This window comes from Moschus berezovskii, chromosome X (assembly GCF_049115385.1).
Source record: "Moschus berezovskii isolate FMDL1 chromosome X, NW_MosBer_1.0, whole genome shotgun sequence".
Taxonomy (NCBI): Eukaryota; Metazoa; Chordata; class Mammalia; order Artiodactyla; family Moschidae; genus Moschus; species Moschus berezovskii.
In genome coordinates, this window is record NC_142488.1 from 21,275,015 (window position 1) to 21,288,420 (window position 13,406).

At 44.3% G+C, this 13,406-nt stretch overlaps 1 protein-coding gene and 1 non-coding gene across 2 annotated transcripts in view; one reads left to right on the plus strand and one right to left on the minus strand.

Moving 5' to 3' along the window:
* The window catches only part of PHEX (phosphate regulating endopeptidase X-linked), a 218,853-nt gene that overhangs the window by 105,271 nt on the left and 100,176 nt on the right, over positions 1-13,406 (plus strand). Inside the window, exon 12 of the mRNA XM_055393675.2 lies at positions 2,001-2,102. Within this exon, the coding sequence (XP_055249650.1) occupies positions 2,001-2,102 (102 nt within the window). The remainder of the gene's footprint in view (positions 1-2,000; positions 2,103-13,406) is intronic.
* TRNAE-CUC (transfer RNA glutamic acid (anticodon CUC)) lies at positions 12,007-12,079 on the minus strand. The gene has a single exon. It is a non-coding gene; the product is annotated as a tRNA-Glu (tRNA).

Genomic DNA, 13,406 nt, shown 5'->3' on the forward strand with positions numbered 1-13,406 from the left:
GGTACAGAGAGGGAGACACACTTACAAATGGAGATTTCCCTTACAAATGAATAGATATTTCTTCAAAAGGGCAACTGCTATTTTGGTTTTCAGATCCTTTCTTCTGTCCTCTATTCCTCCAGAAATAACCAGCTTAAAACAATTGATATGAGAAAGAGACATATTTTCGGGGGCAAATTTTGCTCCCCTGCAGTGACGTCATAAAGACTTAGGGGTGCTGGTGACTGCAGAGGCAAAAGATCTAGTCCCTGAAGATTTCCTTGTTGTTTCAGCATCCTCCTTCTGTGGGTTTTCGGTTTGAAATGGCCACTGCTGCATGTCTCTTGGTTTTCTTCTACCTTTCTGACGTTTTCTTCTGATTTATGAGGAACATTTCCTCTGATTTAGAAGTTCCTGGCCTCAGTACTGTCTTTACCTCTGAGGTCAGACCCTGGCTCTGACCCTTCCTAGCTGGAAGAGCTGGGTGGAAGAGATCATGGGCTCTTTTGATCCCTAACTTCCTCATCTGTAGCATAAGTGGCTGCTTCTACACCAGTGAGTCTTCTTTCTGGTTACACATTAGAATCACCTGTAGGGGGGGTGTGGAGCGGGTGTTGAACCTCCCAGTGCTCAGGTCTCACTCTGCAACAATGACATCAGCATTGTTTAAACCCCTCCCAGTCCACCTTCCCTCCCCAAGATCCCAGTGAGAATGAGTGACTTAATGATTTTAAAGGACCTTTGCTCTTCTGTCATTTCATGTCTTCATTGTGCCCCAATCTCAAGTTGAGATTTCTTTTCTTTTAATGTTTCTGCTAAGTTGGGAAGAAATAGCTGTGAAGTACCCCCCTCCATCTGCTGTTTGTTCTTATTTACATACGGTGGAACCCAGCCCACTGATTTCCAGCTCTCGTTGCCTTACAACTGTTATTGAACTGAAAACATAGCTAAAAACTTATTAAACAGAAAAAAATTATTTTGAGCTCCATGCTGACAATTCATTATAAGAACCAGGGAAACATCTAAACTTCTTTCTTTCTAGAATTAATGCTAAAAATGGATTTACAACTCCATAGTCTCAAATGAAAATTTTCGTTCTGGTGCCAAACCTAGTATTTTATTCTTTCTTGAGTATCCTATTAGAAAAACTGAAGCATCTTTGTAGGAAAGTGGAATTTCGATTGATTTGTACCCATAGACAGGCAGGGCCTTCCCAGACTGCTCCATGTGGGCTGCTGAAGTTAAATGTTAGCATCTCTCCCCCATCTTCTCTGTTGACCCACAAATGCTGGAGGGAAAGCCAGGGCAAACATTTGCCAGGGCAAATCATTGATGTGGGTGTGGTCAAACCCTTCTTTCAGAAGACAGCATTTCTGTAGCAGGCCCCTTTAGACCTACCATTTTAGACTTGAAATAATAGAAGACTTTTCAGAGCTGTCAGAGAGGAGAAGGGGAGTAGGAAGAGGACAGAGAACAGCCAAGCATTTGGTTTAACCCCTGGCACTAACGTGGAGAGAACTGGGGTCCTGACATGAGTCTGATTTATGTTGAGAAGTATCCTTTAGTGTGCTGGCTCTCCCACCTATTTCTCTGTTAACAGTATATCTTTCAATGAATGGTTCACTCACTTTCTTCTGTGATATCGGTCTGAAATACAGAGCCCATGCTTGTTTCCCTAAAATTCTTATTAACTTACTGAAATTAGTTGCATCCTTGATGAGGGTGGACTCCTTTAGTAGCTACAGGTAAGTTATTAATCACAACCTATGGTGAATTCCTTTTCCCATATAATCTTTTTACGACCAGGCCATCACATTATTCTTAAGGGAAGAAATGGTTAGTTTTCTTCTAGCAGTGGGGGAAAAAGGCATTTCCCTGGAAGAAGAAATGCCAGAGCATGTAGTGAATCTGAAGGGAGCCTCTTTCCCACTGTTTTTAGCATTGGACTGTTTATCGTGGCCCAGAAAACCTTGTCTGAAGCTTCTTGGTTTTTACCTGCTTCTTTGGCTATTTTATTATAGATGGAGGAATTGATTGAGGGTGTTCGATGGGCCTTTATTGACATGCTGGAGAAAGAAAATGAGTGGATGGATGCAGGGACAAAAAGGAAAGCCAAAGAAAAGGTAAGGATTCCTTTGGATGAAAAAAAAATATGACTTTTGGTTTAATGGGTTTTCATGCTCCCCATCGACTGTCTGGTGGATTTTTATGTTGACTGAGCCATTGACTCCGAATGACCCCAGAGTTAGGTATCTGTTTGGGGATGAATATGGAGATTTTATTACCAGGAGGTAAGAGAAAATAAGATCTGACTTACTCAAACTGCATTTTCAAGCACCTTGTAATTCAACCTTTCCTTCTCTCCTAATTGCTGGCTGTAAGAGCCACATGGCTTGCTGCCCAGAGAATTTTGCCATTAAACCATCATTGGCTGTGGCAGAATGCAGAGCAGTGGGGAGCCAGGGGGAGCAGCTGGCAGAAGAGCCCTCAAGGCACAAAGAAGAAAAACCCATATTGGCTGTGTGTCCTTCTGCTCCATGCACCATGTGCACTAGTGTCCTCGGGCAGATACTTTCCTGTAACCAAGCAGATCTACTTCCTGACCCATCATTTTGTGCAAATGATCCAAATAGCATGCTTATAAATGGTAGATCATTGTGTAGGAATACAAACGTGTTTCCTAATAGAAGTAGTCACTTGCTTGCCCTTGTAAAACTTTCTGGTACCATGAAGCAAGATAAAGGGGTAAGTGAGAAAAGTAGCAGCTGCCTGGCTGTTTGAGTATAAAGAATGGGGTCCATCTTGAATTCTAGGTATTCTGATGGGGCTGGAGCTCACATGGGTCAGAAATGCCCGCAACATTCTTAACAGGTGCTGCTCTTCTGCTTGGAAACTGCACTTAGGAGCATTTCTTCTTTAGGTCCATGGACCATCTATAACTTTCCAGGCCCCTCCCTAGCAAGGTCTGACGCAGTAGATTGAGGGTGCAGTCTGAACATTTGTGATTATAACCAGTCTCCTTGGTGATTCTTATCCTTGGGCAGGCCTCAGGAACACTGCTTAGAGTCATACTGAGTCATGCTGAGCAAAAAATTTTTTTGCGTTATGGTCAAGGGACAAAGGGGAAAAGGGTTTTCAGAGCAGGGAAGCGACTCTGTATGATACCATAATGGTAGTTACATATGAATGTACATCTGTCTAAACCCATAGAATGTGCGGCACTGAGAATGAACCATAATGAAAACTGTGAATTCTGGGTGATAACGATGTGTCAATGCAGGTTCATTGATTGCAATGGATGTCCTACTCTGTTGGGGATATTGATAATAGGAGAGGTTGTGCATAATACTGGCTGGGCACTATGTAGGAACTCTGTACTTTCTGCTCAATTTTGCTATGACCCTAAAACTATTCCTTGGACTTCAAGGAGATAAAACTAGTCAATCCTAAAGGAAATCAGTCCTGAATATTCACTGGAAGGACTGATGCTGAAGCTGAAGCTCCAATACTTTGGCCACCTGATGCGAAGAGCTGACTCCTTAGAAAAGACCCTGATGCTGGGAAGGATTGAAGGCAGCAGGAGAAGGGGATGACAGAGGATGAGATGGTTGGATGGCATCACCGACTGGATGGATATGAGTTTGAGCAAGCTCCGGGAGTTGGTGATGGGGACAGGGAAGTCTGGCGTGCTGCAGTCCATGGGGTTGCAGAGTTGGACACAACTGAGTGACTGAACTGAACTAAAACTACTCTACATAATAAAGTTTATTATTAACCAAAAAAGAGGGTAACATTCTGGGAATGCTTAGCCTTGTTGAAATGAGAATGTGCTGAGGTTTAGCACAGATATTTTCTAGAGCTTTAATACTCCTAAAATGAATAAACATTGCCATAGATATTTTTGTCAATAGACATGAAAAGCCTGTTCAGTGTTTATAGTGAAGAAAGAACTTGCTGGGGGAGGAAGGGGGCAGTGGTGTTGGAGGAAGACAGAGGGTGACTTTGATTGTTTTTTCCCATTTGAGAATCTGTCACATCTGTCTGAAGTCAGGTTACGCACATGCTGATGAAGGCAGGAGGAGTACGCAGGCTGTGATGAGAAGCTCTCCAGATGGTTCATGAAACTTTTTGCACCAACATGTCATTGTTGTTTGAAGGCTTCATTTAGTTGCTGGGTTAGCTTATGATATCTGAAACAGAGCATGTCTTACACTGGGCAGTTGAGAGCACAGCACAGTGGGAACTCTTGATCCTAGCCTGAACCATTGTGGACTGAGAGTCACTGGTGTGGAGGGTGGGTTGGAGTGAGGTGTGCAGGTTATGAATGGCTAGATACCAAGGGAATGCTCTGGGGACCGCAATCAGTTCTTTGAAAAGTATGGCTGGTGACTGCCTTATGGGTTGTCTTTGGAGTTGTGTAAGGGAGTGGTTGCCTTATAGTTGGACCCTCTGGGCAAGTAGTCATGGGTCCTTCTTGAAGGAGGATTATTTTCAGTCCTTCTAATATTAGACACATTCTTGTTCACCCTTTGAGTTGCTCTCCAGTCTTATATTTTATTTCAAGGAGAACCCTCACCTTTTCTTCTGAAAGTACTCTTTGAACACTCTGCTGTCTTTGAGCTGAGTTCAGCCTGGCAGGAACTCACACTAGTTCCTCGACAGGTGCAAATATCAAAGGTAGTTGTCCTGTTGGATGACACCAGGTTCCTGGAGCATATCTTGAATTTCAGAGCTCAGAGCAGTTCCTTTAATTAAAGGCAAGAAAGAAGGAACATTGTCTAAGAATTTCCAGCGGTTTTCCAAGGCAGGTCTGGCTCTGGACCCCAGAAGATGAAATTTTCTTTTCTAAATTAAGTGAACCTGCAGATCTGGCAATGACCTCTGGGTGGAGCTCGTAGAACTCATAAAGACAACATTTAGGAAGCTGAACGCTTTTATGCAGCTTTCTGCTTTGGGGTTGTTTTTGGAAAATTATTCTTTTTCTTGTCTTTTTGCTATGCTGGCCTCAATTTGATTGCCTTTTAATAGTCAACAAGATAGAAGAGGCTCTACCTAATCATGCCTTGAATCTTAGATGAAAATCTCTGACTATCTTAGGGGCTTTGTCTTTCTGATACTGAGTAGCCCCTGCATTAAGACAGGATTTGCCTGCATCTGAAGTGGAGGTGAATAATTCGCCTGCTCTTCCTGGTATGACTTGGCACTGTTCTTTGGGCATGTGTTGTATGCAGTATATCACCCAGGCGGAAGATTTCTCATCAATAATAGTGCCCTCACTGGGCCATTGCTGAGTCACTTGGCAACCCATTGGGAAAGCTGAAAAAATGTTCTGATTTGTGATGGGGAGAAGCTTTTCTTTCCTTCACAATCAGGCTCTGGGCTGCAGCTAATTACAGTGAGCAGGGAGGGTCCAGATGCCTAACACCTTGGCTTTTGTGGTGGTTACTCCAGTCTCAGAACAGAAGTGTGGGGCTGTGGCTTTGTGTGCTTTTTCATAAGGGTGATCACTGTAAAAGATAAAGAAGGAAGCCTCTGCTTCCGTGAATGAAGGATGGGTTTGTTATCTCAGTCTCCCTGCCTTTCCACTCAGGAGGTCACGAGTGGTTTTGTGTTGTGAAACCAACAGCGTAGGTTTCAAAATGGAAATTTAGTCTGGTTAAATAAGTACTAATTTTTGCTTAGGATTCTATGTTCCCTGCAAGCATATGCTCTTGTTATAAACAAGCAGCAAAGGACTGGAGGCCTGCTAATTTTTTCCGGCTGTTATAGCTGTTGAATGAGTGTAAGATGAAACAAATTACTTTGGGGGCGTCTTCTAGAAGATTTGCCTTTTCCAGAACAGAGTAGGAGAATCACAAAGTCACCCCTACATAATGTTTGTGAAGCCTGCAGGAAGGGATGTAGCACTGCCTTCGGCTGCTCTGGAGGCAGGAGCCAGGCTTGTGCAGGTGAGCCCTGTGTCAGAGCAGGAGGAATTTGACTGACCTCCAGCTGGATTCAGTTCTGCAGCCAAAAGCTGGATTCGTTGTAGATATTTGTTTGTGCTCTTTACCCCTGCAACTTTTGCTTGCCAGACCACCACCCTTTGAGAAAAAGACCCTGAGGGAACTCCTAGAACTGCAGCATTCTCAGGAGACTGTGAGTGGCTTTAATTTTAGCCATAGCAGATACAGAGGGTTCCCAGGAAGTCTGTCTCACAGTCCCATTGACATGAGCATGTGACTCCCAGGCACATGCTCTGGGCACGATGGGAAGAGTTTTCCTACAGAGGGCCAAATAGAAGTTGAGCTCACATCTTTGGCTTTGTCTCTGTTGGGGAGGGAAAATAACCTTTTCCTTCCATCCTTCTAAGTTCTTAACTGGAGTCCATATAACAACAACAACAAAATAGATTAACACAAGAAAAACAAACAGAAGTTCACTAACATGTATATCTCATACACATGTGAGAGAAACTCAGAAAAATGAGTAACTCAGAGAAGTGGCTTAGAACTCTGGCTTGTGTGTCACCTAAAACGAAGAACAATACATTTGTAGAGAAATAGGAAGAAAAATAGGTGAAGGACTGGGAAATGTGACATGCTGCAGTCCATGGGATTGTAAAGTGTTGGACATGACTGAGCGACTGAACAACAAGAGAAGGAAAAAGGGAAAGTAATTTTAGCCTTCCAAAATTGGAAGATGGTGAGAATGTAAATACATGGGAAAACTAATGATAGATATAGGCTAGTTCAGTTCAGTTCAGTTGCTCAGTTGTGTCCGACTCTCCACGACCCCATGAATCACAGCACGCCAGGTCTCCCTGTCCATCACCAACTCCCGGAGTTCACTCAAACTCATGTCCACAGAGTCGGTGATGCCATCCAGCCATCTCATTCTCTGTCGTCCCCTTCTCCTCCCACCCCCAACCTTTCCCAGCATCAGAGTCTTTTCCAGTGAGTCAACTCGTCGCATGAGGTGGCCAAAGTATTGCAGTTTCATTTAGCATAGGCTAGTTGCTGCTGCTGCTAGTTAGTAGACTGTTACATGGAATCTTCTGCTGCTGTCTTCAGGCCTACAGTGTCTCAAGTTGTCTTAATGATTCCCTTTTGTCCTCCCTGGTAGAGACGGCAGGAAGGACATCTTTAGAAAGTTATCTCCTCCTTTTAGGCAAATCAGGGGAGGGCATGAGCTTTTTTTGTATCTGTTGCTTCTCAATTGCCTAGTTGCCTTCAGCTCAAAATAATTTTTATGTCAAAGAGGCATATTGTGGGCTGTAAATCTGGTTTCCTTTATCTTTAGTCTCTGTCCAGATCTAGTTATTGGAATTGCCCCAGGTATGTCTGGTCTTTTGTGGCTTCCCAGGTGGCTTAGCAATAAAGAATCCATCTGCTAAACAGGAGACGTGGGTTTGATCCTTGGGTCGGGAAGATCTCCTGGAGAAAGAAATGGCAACCCACTCCAGTATTCTTGCCTGGAGAATCCCCATGGACAGAGGAGCCTAGCGGGATATAGTCCATGGAGTTGCAGAGAGTCAGACATGACTTAGTGACTAAAGAGCAACAACAGCATCTAGTCTTTACCACCCATGCAGGTGTCCTGCCCACATCCAAGCCCAGTGACTCTCAGGGTGTGCTTCTAGACCACCAGCAGCAGCCTCACTGGGGACTCATTAGACATGCAGATTTTCAGGACCACCCCAGACCTGGAGAGCTGGGGGAGGGGAACCCTCTGCCCTTGCCATTACCATTTCACTGCTCATCTCTCTGACTTCAGCTGCCAGCGTCTGTATTTCCCCGACAGCTTTGTCTTCCCACTGGAGTGTGCTAGGCCACTCCCACAGAGGGCTCAGCGGACTGGGGAACTGATGATTGATGTGATTGATGGGGGTTGCTGCAGCCCCTTTCTCCCTTGAGCGTGCTCTGCACTCGCTCCCGCTGGCTCCATGAGATAGGCTTAGTGGAGTGTGTGTCTTTCTTCATGGACTTCACCAGTCCTCTCGTAGTGTTTGGTGTCTCTTTCACATCCCAAATGAGCTGCTTGTGGTTTAGTCCTTGTCTTGGGATCTGCACCTGGGGGCTTCCCACCTAGGAGACAGCCTCTGGGTGTGACTTTTCCCGTCCTCCCTCTCCTTAAGTTGACAGCGCATGTCACTGCATCTGGATGCTAGCACCACTTCAGTACATTCAGTCCGACAGACGTATCCGGAACCGACAGCGGGCCAGGTACTGGACTCAGAGCTGCAGATTCGGAGATGAGCTGTTGTTTGCACCCTTCTAGGAGAGCACAACAGTGATAGGGATTCCGAGATGACGGAGAGAAGTGTTCATGTGATGGAGACACAGAGCGATCCTGCAGTTCTAGAGGAGGAATCTCTGAGCGCACACAGCCTGAGTGAGGGCACTGACATGGGCAGTGCCCATGCTTCCACCTTTGTCCCCTGTCACAGCCCTCATTCCTGCTGCCAGAGAGCTTGGCTGCTTTGGCTCTCCCTTCCTTATCAACACCAACAACTTTGCCTCCAGCTGTTACTTTCCTTTGCTACCTTCACTGCTGCCTCATCTCACATATTCCTTTTAAATTGCTTTGTGGAAGAAAACGAAGGGAAGGGCTTTTGTCCAACTGTCTCCTTGCTCTTGCCTGTGACAGGTTCAGGCCTGTGTGTAGGTGCTTAAGATTGCCGTCACGCCGGTTCATGCATCCACTCCGGTGCTCGCCCAGGAACACACAGGGACTGACAAAACGGCAGGTGAACCATCGTTTGGTCTCCCCCGATCTCCCCTGGATCATGGGCTCACACTGGCTACCGTCTTGAGCTTGCTGATACTCTGTCTCTCTCTCTCTGTCATGCGCACAGTCAGGCCAAGGTAGTGGCCTTCCCACTTGTCCGTTCTCTGCCTCACTGGCCCCAACAGAAAGTACAGTACAGAAGCCTTCAGACTCTGGAGAAAGACTGCTGTGGTTCAGAACCCATGCCTACTACTTATTAGTTGTGGAATGACTTAACCTTTCCAACCCTCAGTTTTCGCATCTGTAAAATGGTGAGATCAGTACCGACCTCAGAGATTTGTCATGAGGAGTTAATATACCTAAAGTAGTTAGAACAGTACCTGGAGCATGAGAAAGAGTCTCCAGGTGTGCTCAGCTGTCTCTTCGAAACTGTTGTCCTGAGCAGGAGCGGGGACTTTGGCTGCACTGGCTGCTGAGAGGTGGGAAAATAGGTTCCGTGTGTCTGGGTTGTTATGTTTCCCTCTGAGGGCCCTCTTAACCTTTAGATGCTTTAATGCTCTTTTTTTCCAGAACACGGTCCTTCTCTGTAGTCCCTTCAGGGCACTTAATAGCGAGCAGCCCCTCCTGAGAGGGTGATGGGATGGGAGTACCTTGCTTTTTCTCTGTGGATTTTAGATTTTCTTGTTTTGAACAAGTTCAGTGTCATCTTTGGGATACACTTTTAAAATACAAAAGCAAGTATTTGGTGTAAGTAGTAGTTTGTTTGGAGAAGGCATTGGCAGCCCACTCTAAGTATTTGGTGTAAGTAGTAGTTTGTTTGGAGAAGGCATTGGCAGCCCACTCTAGTGCTCTTGCCTGGTAAATCCCATGGATGCAGGAGCCTGATAGGCTGCAGTCCATGGGGTCGCTAGGAGTCGGACACGACTGAGCAATTTTCACTTTCACTTTTCACTTTCATGCATTGGAGAAGGAAATGGCAACCCACTCCAGTATTCTTGCCTGGAGAATCCCAGCAATGGGGGAGCCTGGTGGGCTGCTGTCTATGGGGTCGCACAGAGTCAGACATGACTGAAGCGACTTAGCAGCAGCAGTAGCAGTAGCAGCAGTAGTTTGTTTCAAGGGCTTCCCAGGTGGCTCAGTGGTAAAGAATCCACCTGCCAAGCAGAAGATGTGGGTTTGATCTCTGAGTTGGGAAGATCCCCTGGAGAAGGGCATGGCTACACCCTCGCCATGGACAGAGGAACCTGGTGGGCTACAGTCCATGGGGTCACAAAGAGTTAGACATAACTGAGCAACTAAACAGCAGCAGCAGTAGTTTGCTGCATATAGTTACCAGAGGCATATAGTTACCTGATACCTTGTTGGAGTGAGGTTACTTTAAATGAGTTTTGGTGTTCTAGATAGAGCCTTGTGGAAATGTTGTTTAATGGCAACCCGCTCCAGTGTTCTTGCCTGGAGAATCCCAGGGACGGGGGAGCCTGGTGGGCTTCCATCTATGGGGTCACACAGAGTTGGACACGACTGAGGTGACTTAGCAGCAGCAGCAGCAGATGCCATTGGTTCTCATACTTGAGTTGCCGTGGCACCCCCTGGAGGGCTTGTTAAAACCCAAATGGCCAAGCCTCACCTCCAGAGTTTTCGGTAGTTCTGCCCTGAGTGAGTACTGAGACACTCAGAACCCACCCAGGCCACCCACTCCATTGTTGCTCCAGCTTCTAAAATAGTTCTACTTGTTATGGATACGAAAGTTCCTTCTTGGGCACTTCCACCCCTAGACGTCATGTCTGTCCCCAGGAGCTCTGTGGAATATACCTTCCACATGAAAGCCCTTCCAGTGTTTGAAGATGTTTAAATGTTTTCCTGTATCAGATAGAACGTCTCTCATGTTCGTCATTAGATTAATAAGCTTAATATACCAGGTAGATGTTGTAAATGTGTCACATATATTAACTACATCAAAACCATGATGCCTGTATGAGGATGCGCAAGTTGTTTCATTTTACAGGTGAGAAAACTGTGGCACAGAGAGGGCAAGCAAGCTTGCTTAAGGTCACACAGCCAGTAGGTGGAAGAGCTGGAACTCAATCCCTGGCAGTCTGGTTTCAGAGTCTGTGCTTTTATCCACAGGGCCAGTGGGTCTCGAAGTATGGTCCTCGGGCCAGCAGCATGAACTTCACTTAGGAACTAGCTGAAAATGCAGATTATTGGCCCCACCCCAGATCTATAGAATTGGAGACTCTGGGAGGAGACCTAAGAACCTGCGTTTTAGTAAGCCCTCTGGGTGATTCTGAAGCTGCCAGAGTGTGGGATTCACTGCTCTCTGCTGTGATTCTGATGCCTCATCCTGCTGGCGGCTCTCCAGCTTTTCAACATCTTTTTTGAAAGCTCAGGTTCAAAGCTGAACACAATATTCTAGATATGGTCCAACTCGCACAGCACAATGGGAATATTATTACTGCCTTTGTTTTGCATAAAAATTATATTGGAAATCGGAAGTTTATATTATGGCTATCTTTTCCCCTCAGTCATGTCACTGTTGGCTCATAACGAATTTACAGTCAGTTAATTTCTAGGTCTTTTTTTTTTTTTTTAATCCCACAAGAAGTGTCGTTAAGCCCTATTGCTCCCGTCATAAGCTTGGCATTTTGTTTAAACCCTCATCCTAGAACTTTACATTAATTCATATTAAAAATCCATTTAGCTTTGGTCATGGGCTCTGGTTTTTAAAAAGTGTATGTTTATGGATCTCCTGTATGTTTATTATTTTTGCTGCAAAAATCTATGCTTGTTAAAGAAAATCTTGAAGGTAGAGTATAACAGTAGAAAGAAAATCATTGCTAGTGCCATCACACGAACATAACCACTGCTAACATTTTGATATATCACTTTGTATTTTTTCTCTATGCATAGGCTTGAAAAATGCTGTATATATAAATTTGATTCTTTCTTTTTTCTCATATTTTAAGCATTTCTCTTGTTATTGCATAGTCTTTTCTTTCTTTCTTCTTTTTTTTCATAGTCTTTATAAAAGAATTTTCACTGTTACTGCATAGTCTTCCAGTGGTTATGCAGGAGATCACTTAAATATTTCTCCAAAGTGGGGTATTTAGGTTGTGCTATTATTGATATTATTATGATAAACATCTTGTACATAATGGTTTCCCCCAAAATTTAAGGTTAATTCCATAGAATGGCATCTTGAAAGACCTTTAAAAATCTCAAATCTGTCATTCAGTGTCTCTACCTTTATATCACTCATAATTTAGTAAGTCCACATTTTTTTTGTCTGCACTATGCATACAGCTTGTGGGATCTTAGTTCCTCAACCAGGGATTGAACCTGGGTTCATGGCAGTGAGAGTGCCAAGTCCTAACCACTGAACAACCAGGGAAGTCCCAGATAAATCCAATTTTTGGTTTGATTGTGTTTCTGGGTTATTAATGAGCATTCTCACACAGTAGGACTGGAATGTCCCTATTCAATCATCCTTTGGAGTCTTTCAATTTATCTATTGAGCAGATTCATAGAGAACCTGCTCTGTGGCAGGTATTTTGTTAGATGCCTATCAGTTCACTAATCAATGGATTTTTAGTCCAGTTATTCTACTTTGAACAGTTTCATGGAACTGTCATCTGATTTATCCATTTTGCCTACAAGGAGATCAAAAGACATTGTAGCAATGCCTTGATATGATCCAATTACACTATGTTTAGGGTGTTCTGTGATTTTCTGCTTTATTGTTCTGTTAAAAAAGTGGGAACTTGAGGAAATCGAACATTCATTGGGCTCCCATTCCTTTTTTGGTACTGTGTTATCCTCAGTGGAGATTAAATCAGTCTGTGGGTTACAGCCAGCTCTTCAGACTCCCAAAGTAGAAATCTCCATTTTACTTCCCAGCCAACTAACTGGAAGCACTCAAATCCTATTGAGTCTGTCGTCCAAACAGCCTTCAAATCTTGACCATTTCTGTCTCATAGTTCTTTTCTCTCCTAACTTCACCTCCTTTTTCCCTTTTTTAATTGAGGTAAAATTCACAAAACATAATATTAAGCATTTTAAAGTGTACAACTCAGTGGCATTGAGTACTTTCACAATTTTGTGCAACCACCACCTCTGTCTAGTTCCAAAACGTTGTCATCATCCTCTTAAAACTTTTAAGAAGGGAAGCCATGTTGGGTTCTGAATGAACCAGGAATGAACCAGTGACCACAGTTCTTCCCTTCCAGGGGTCAGTTAAGTTCAGTTCAGTCATTCAGTGGTGTCCGACTCTTTGTGACCCCAAAACTCAGCAGTGGCCACAGGTCTGGAAATGGTCAGTCTTCATTCCAGTCCCAAAGAAAGGCAATGCCAAAGAAAGCTCAAACTACTGCACAATTGCACTCATCTCACATGCTAGTAAAGTCATGCTCAAAATTCTTCAAGCCAGGCTTCAGCAATATGTGAACCGTGAACTCCCAGATGTTCAAGCAGGTTTTAGAAAAGGCAGAGGCACCAGAGATCAATTCACCAACATCCGCTGTATCATGGAGAAAGCAAGAGAGTTCCAGAAAAACATCTATTTCTGCTTCATTGACTATGCCAAAGCCTTTGGCTGTGTGGATCACAATAAACTGTGGAAAATTCTGAAAGAGATTGGAATACCAGACCACCTGACCTGCCTCTTGAGGAACCTGTATGCAGGTCAGGAAGCAACAGTTAGAACTGGACATGGAACAACA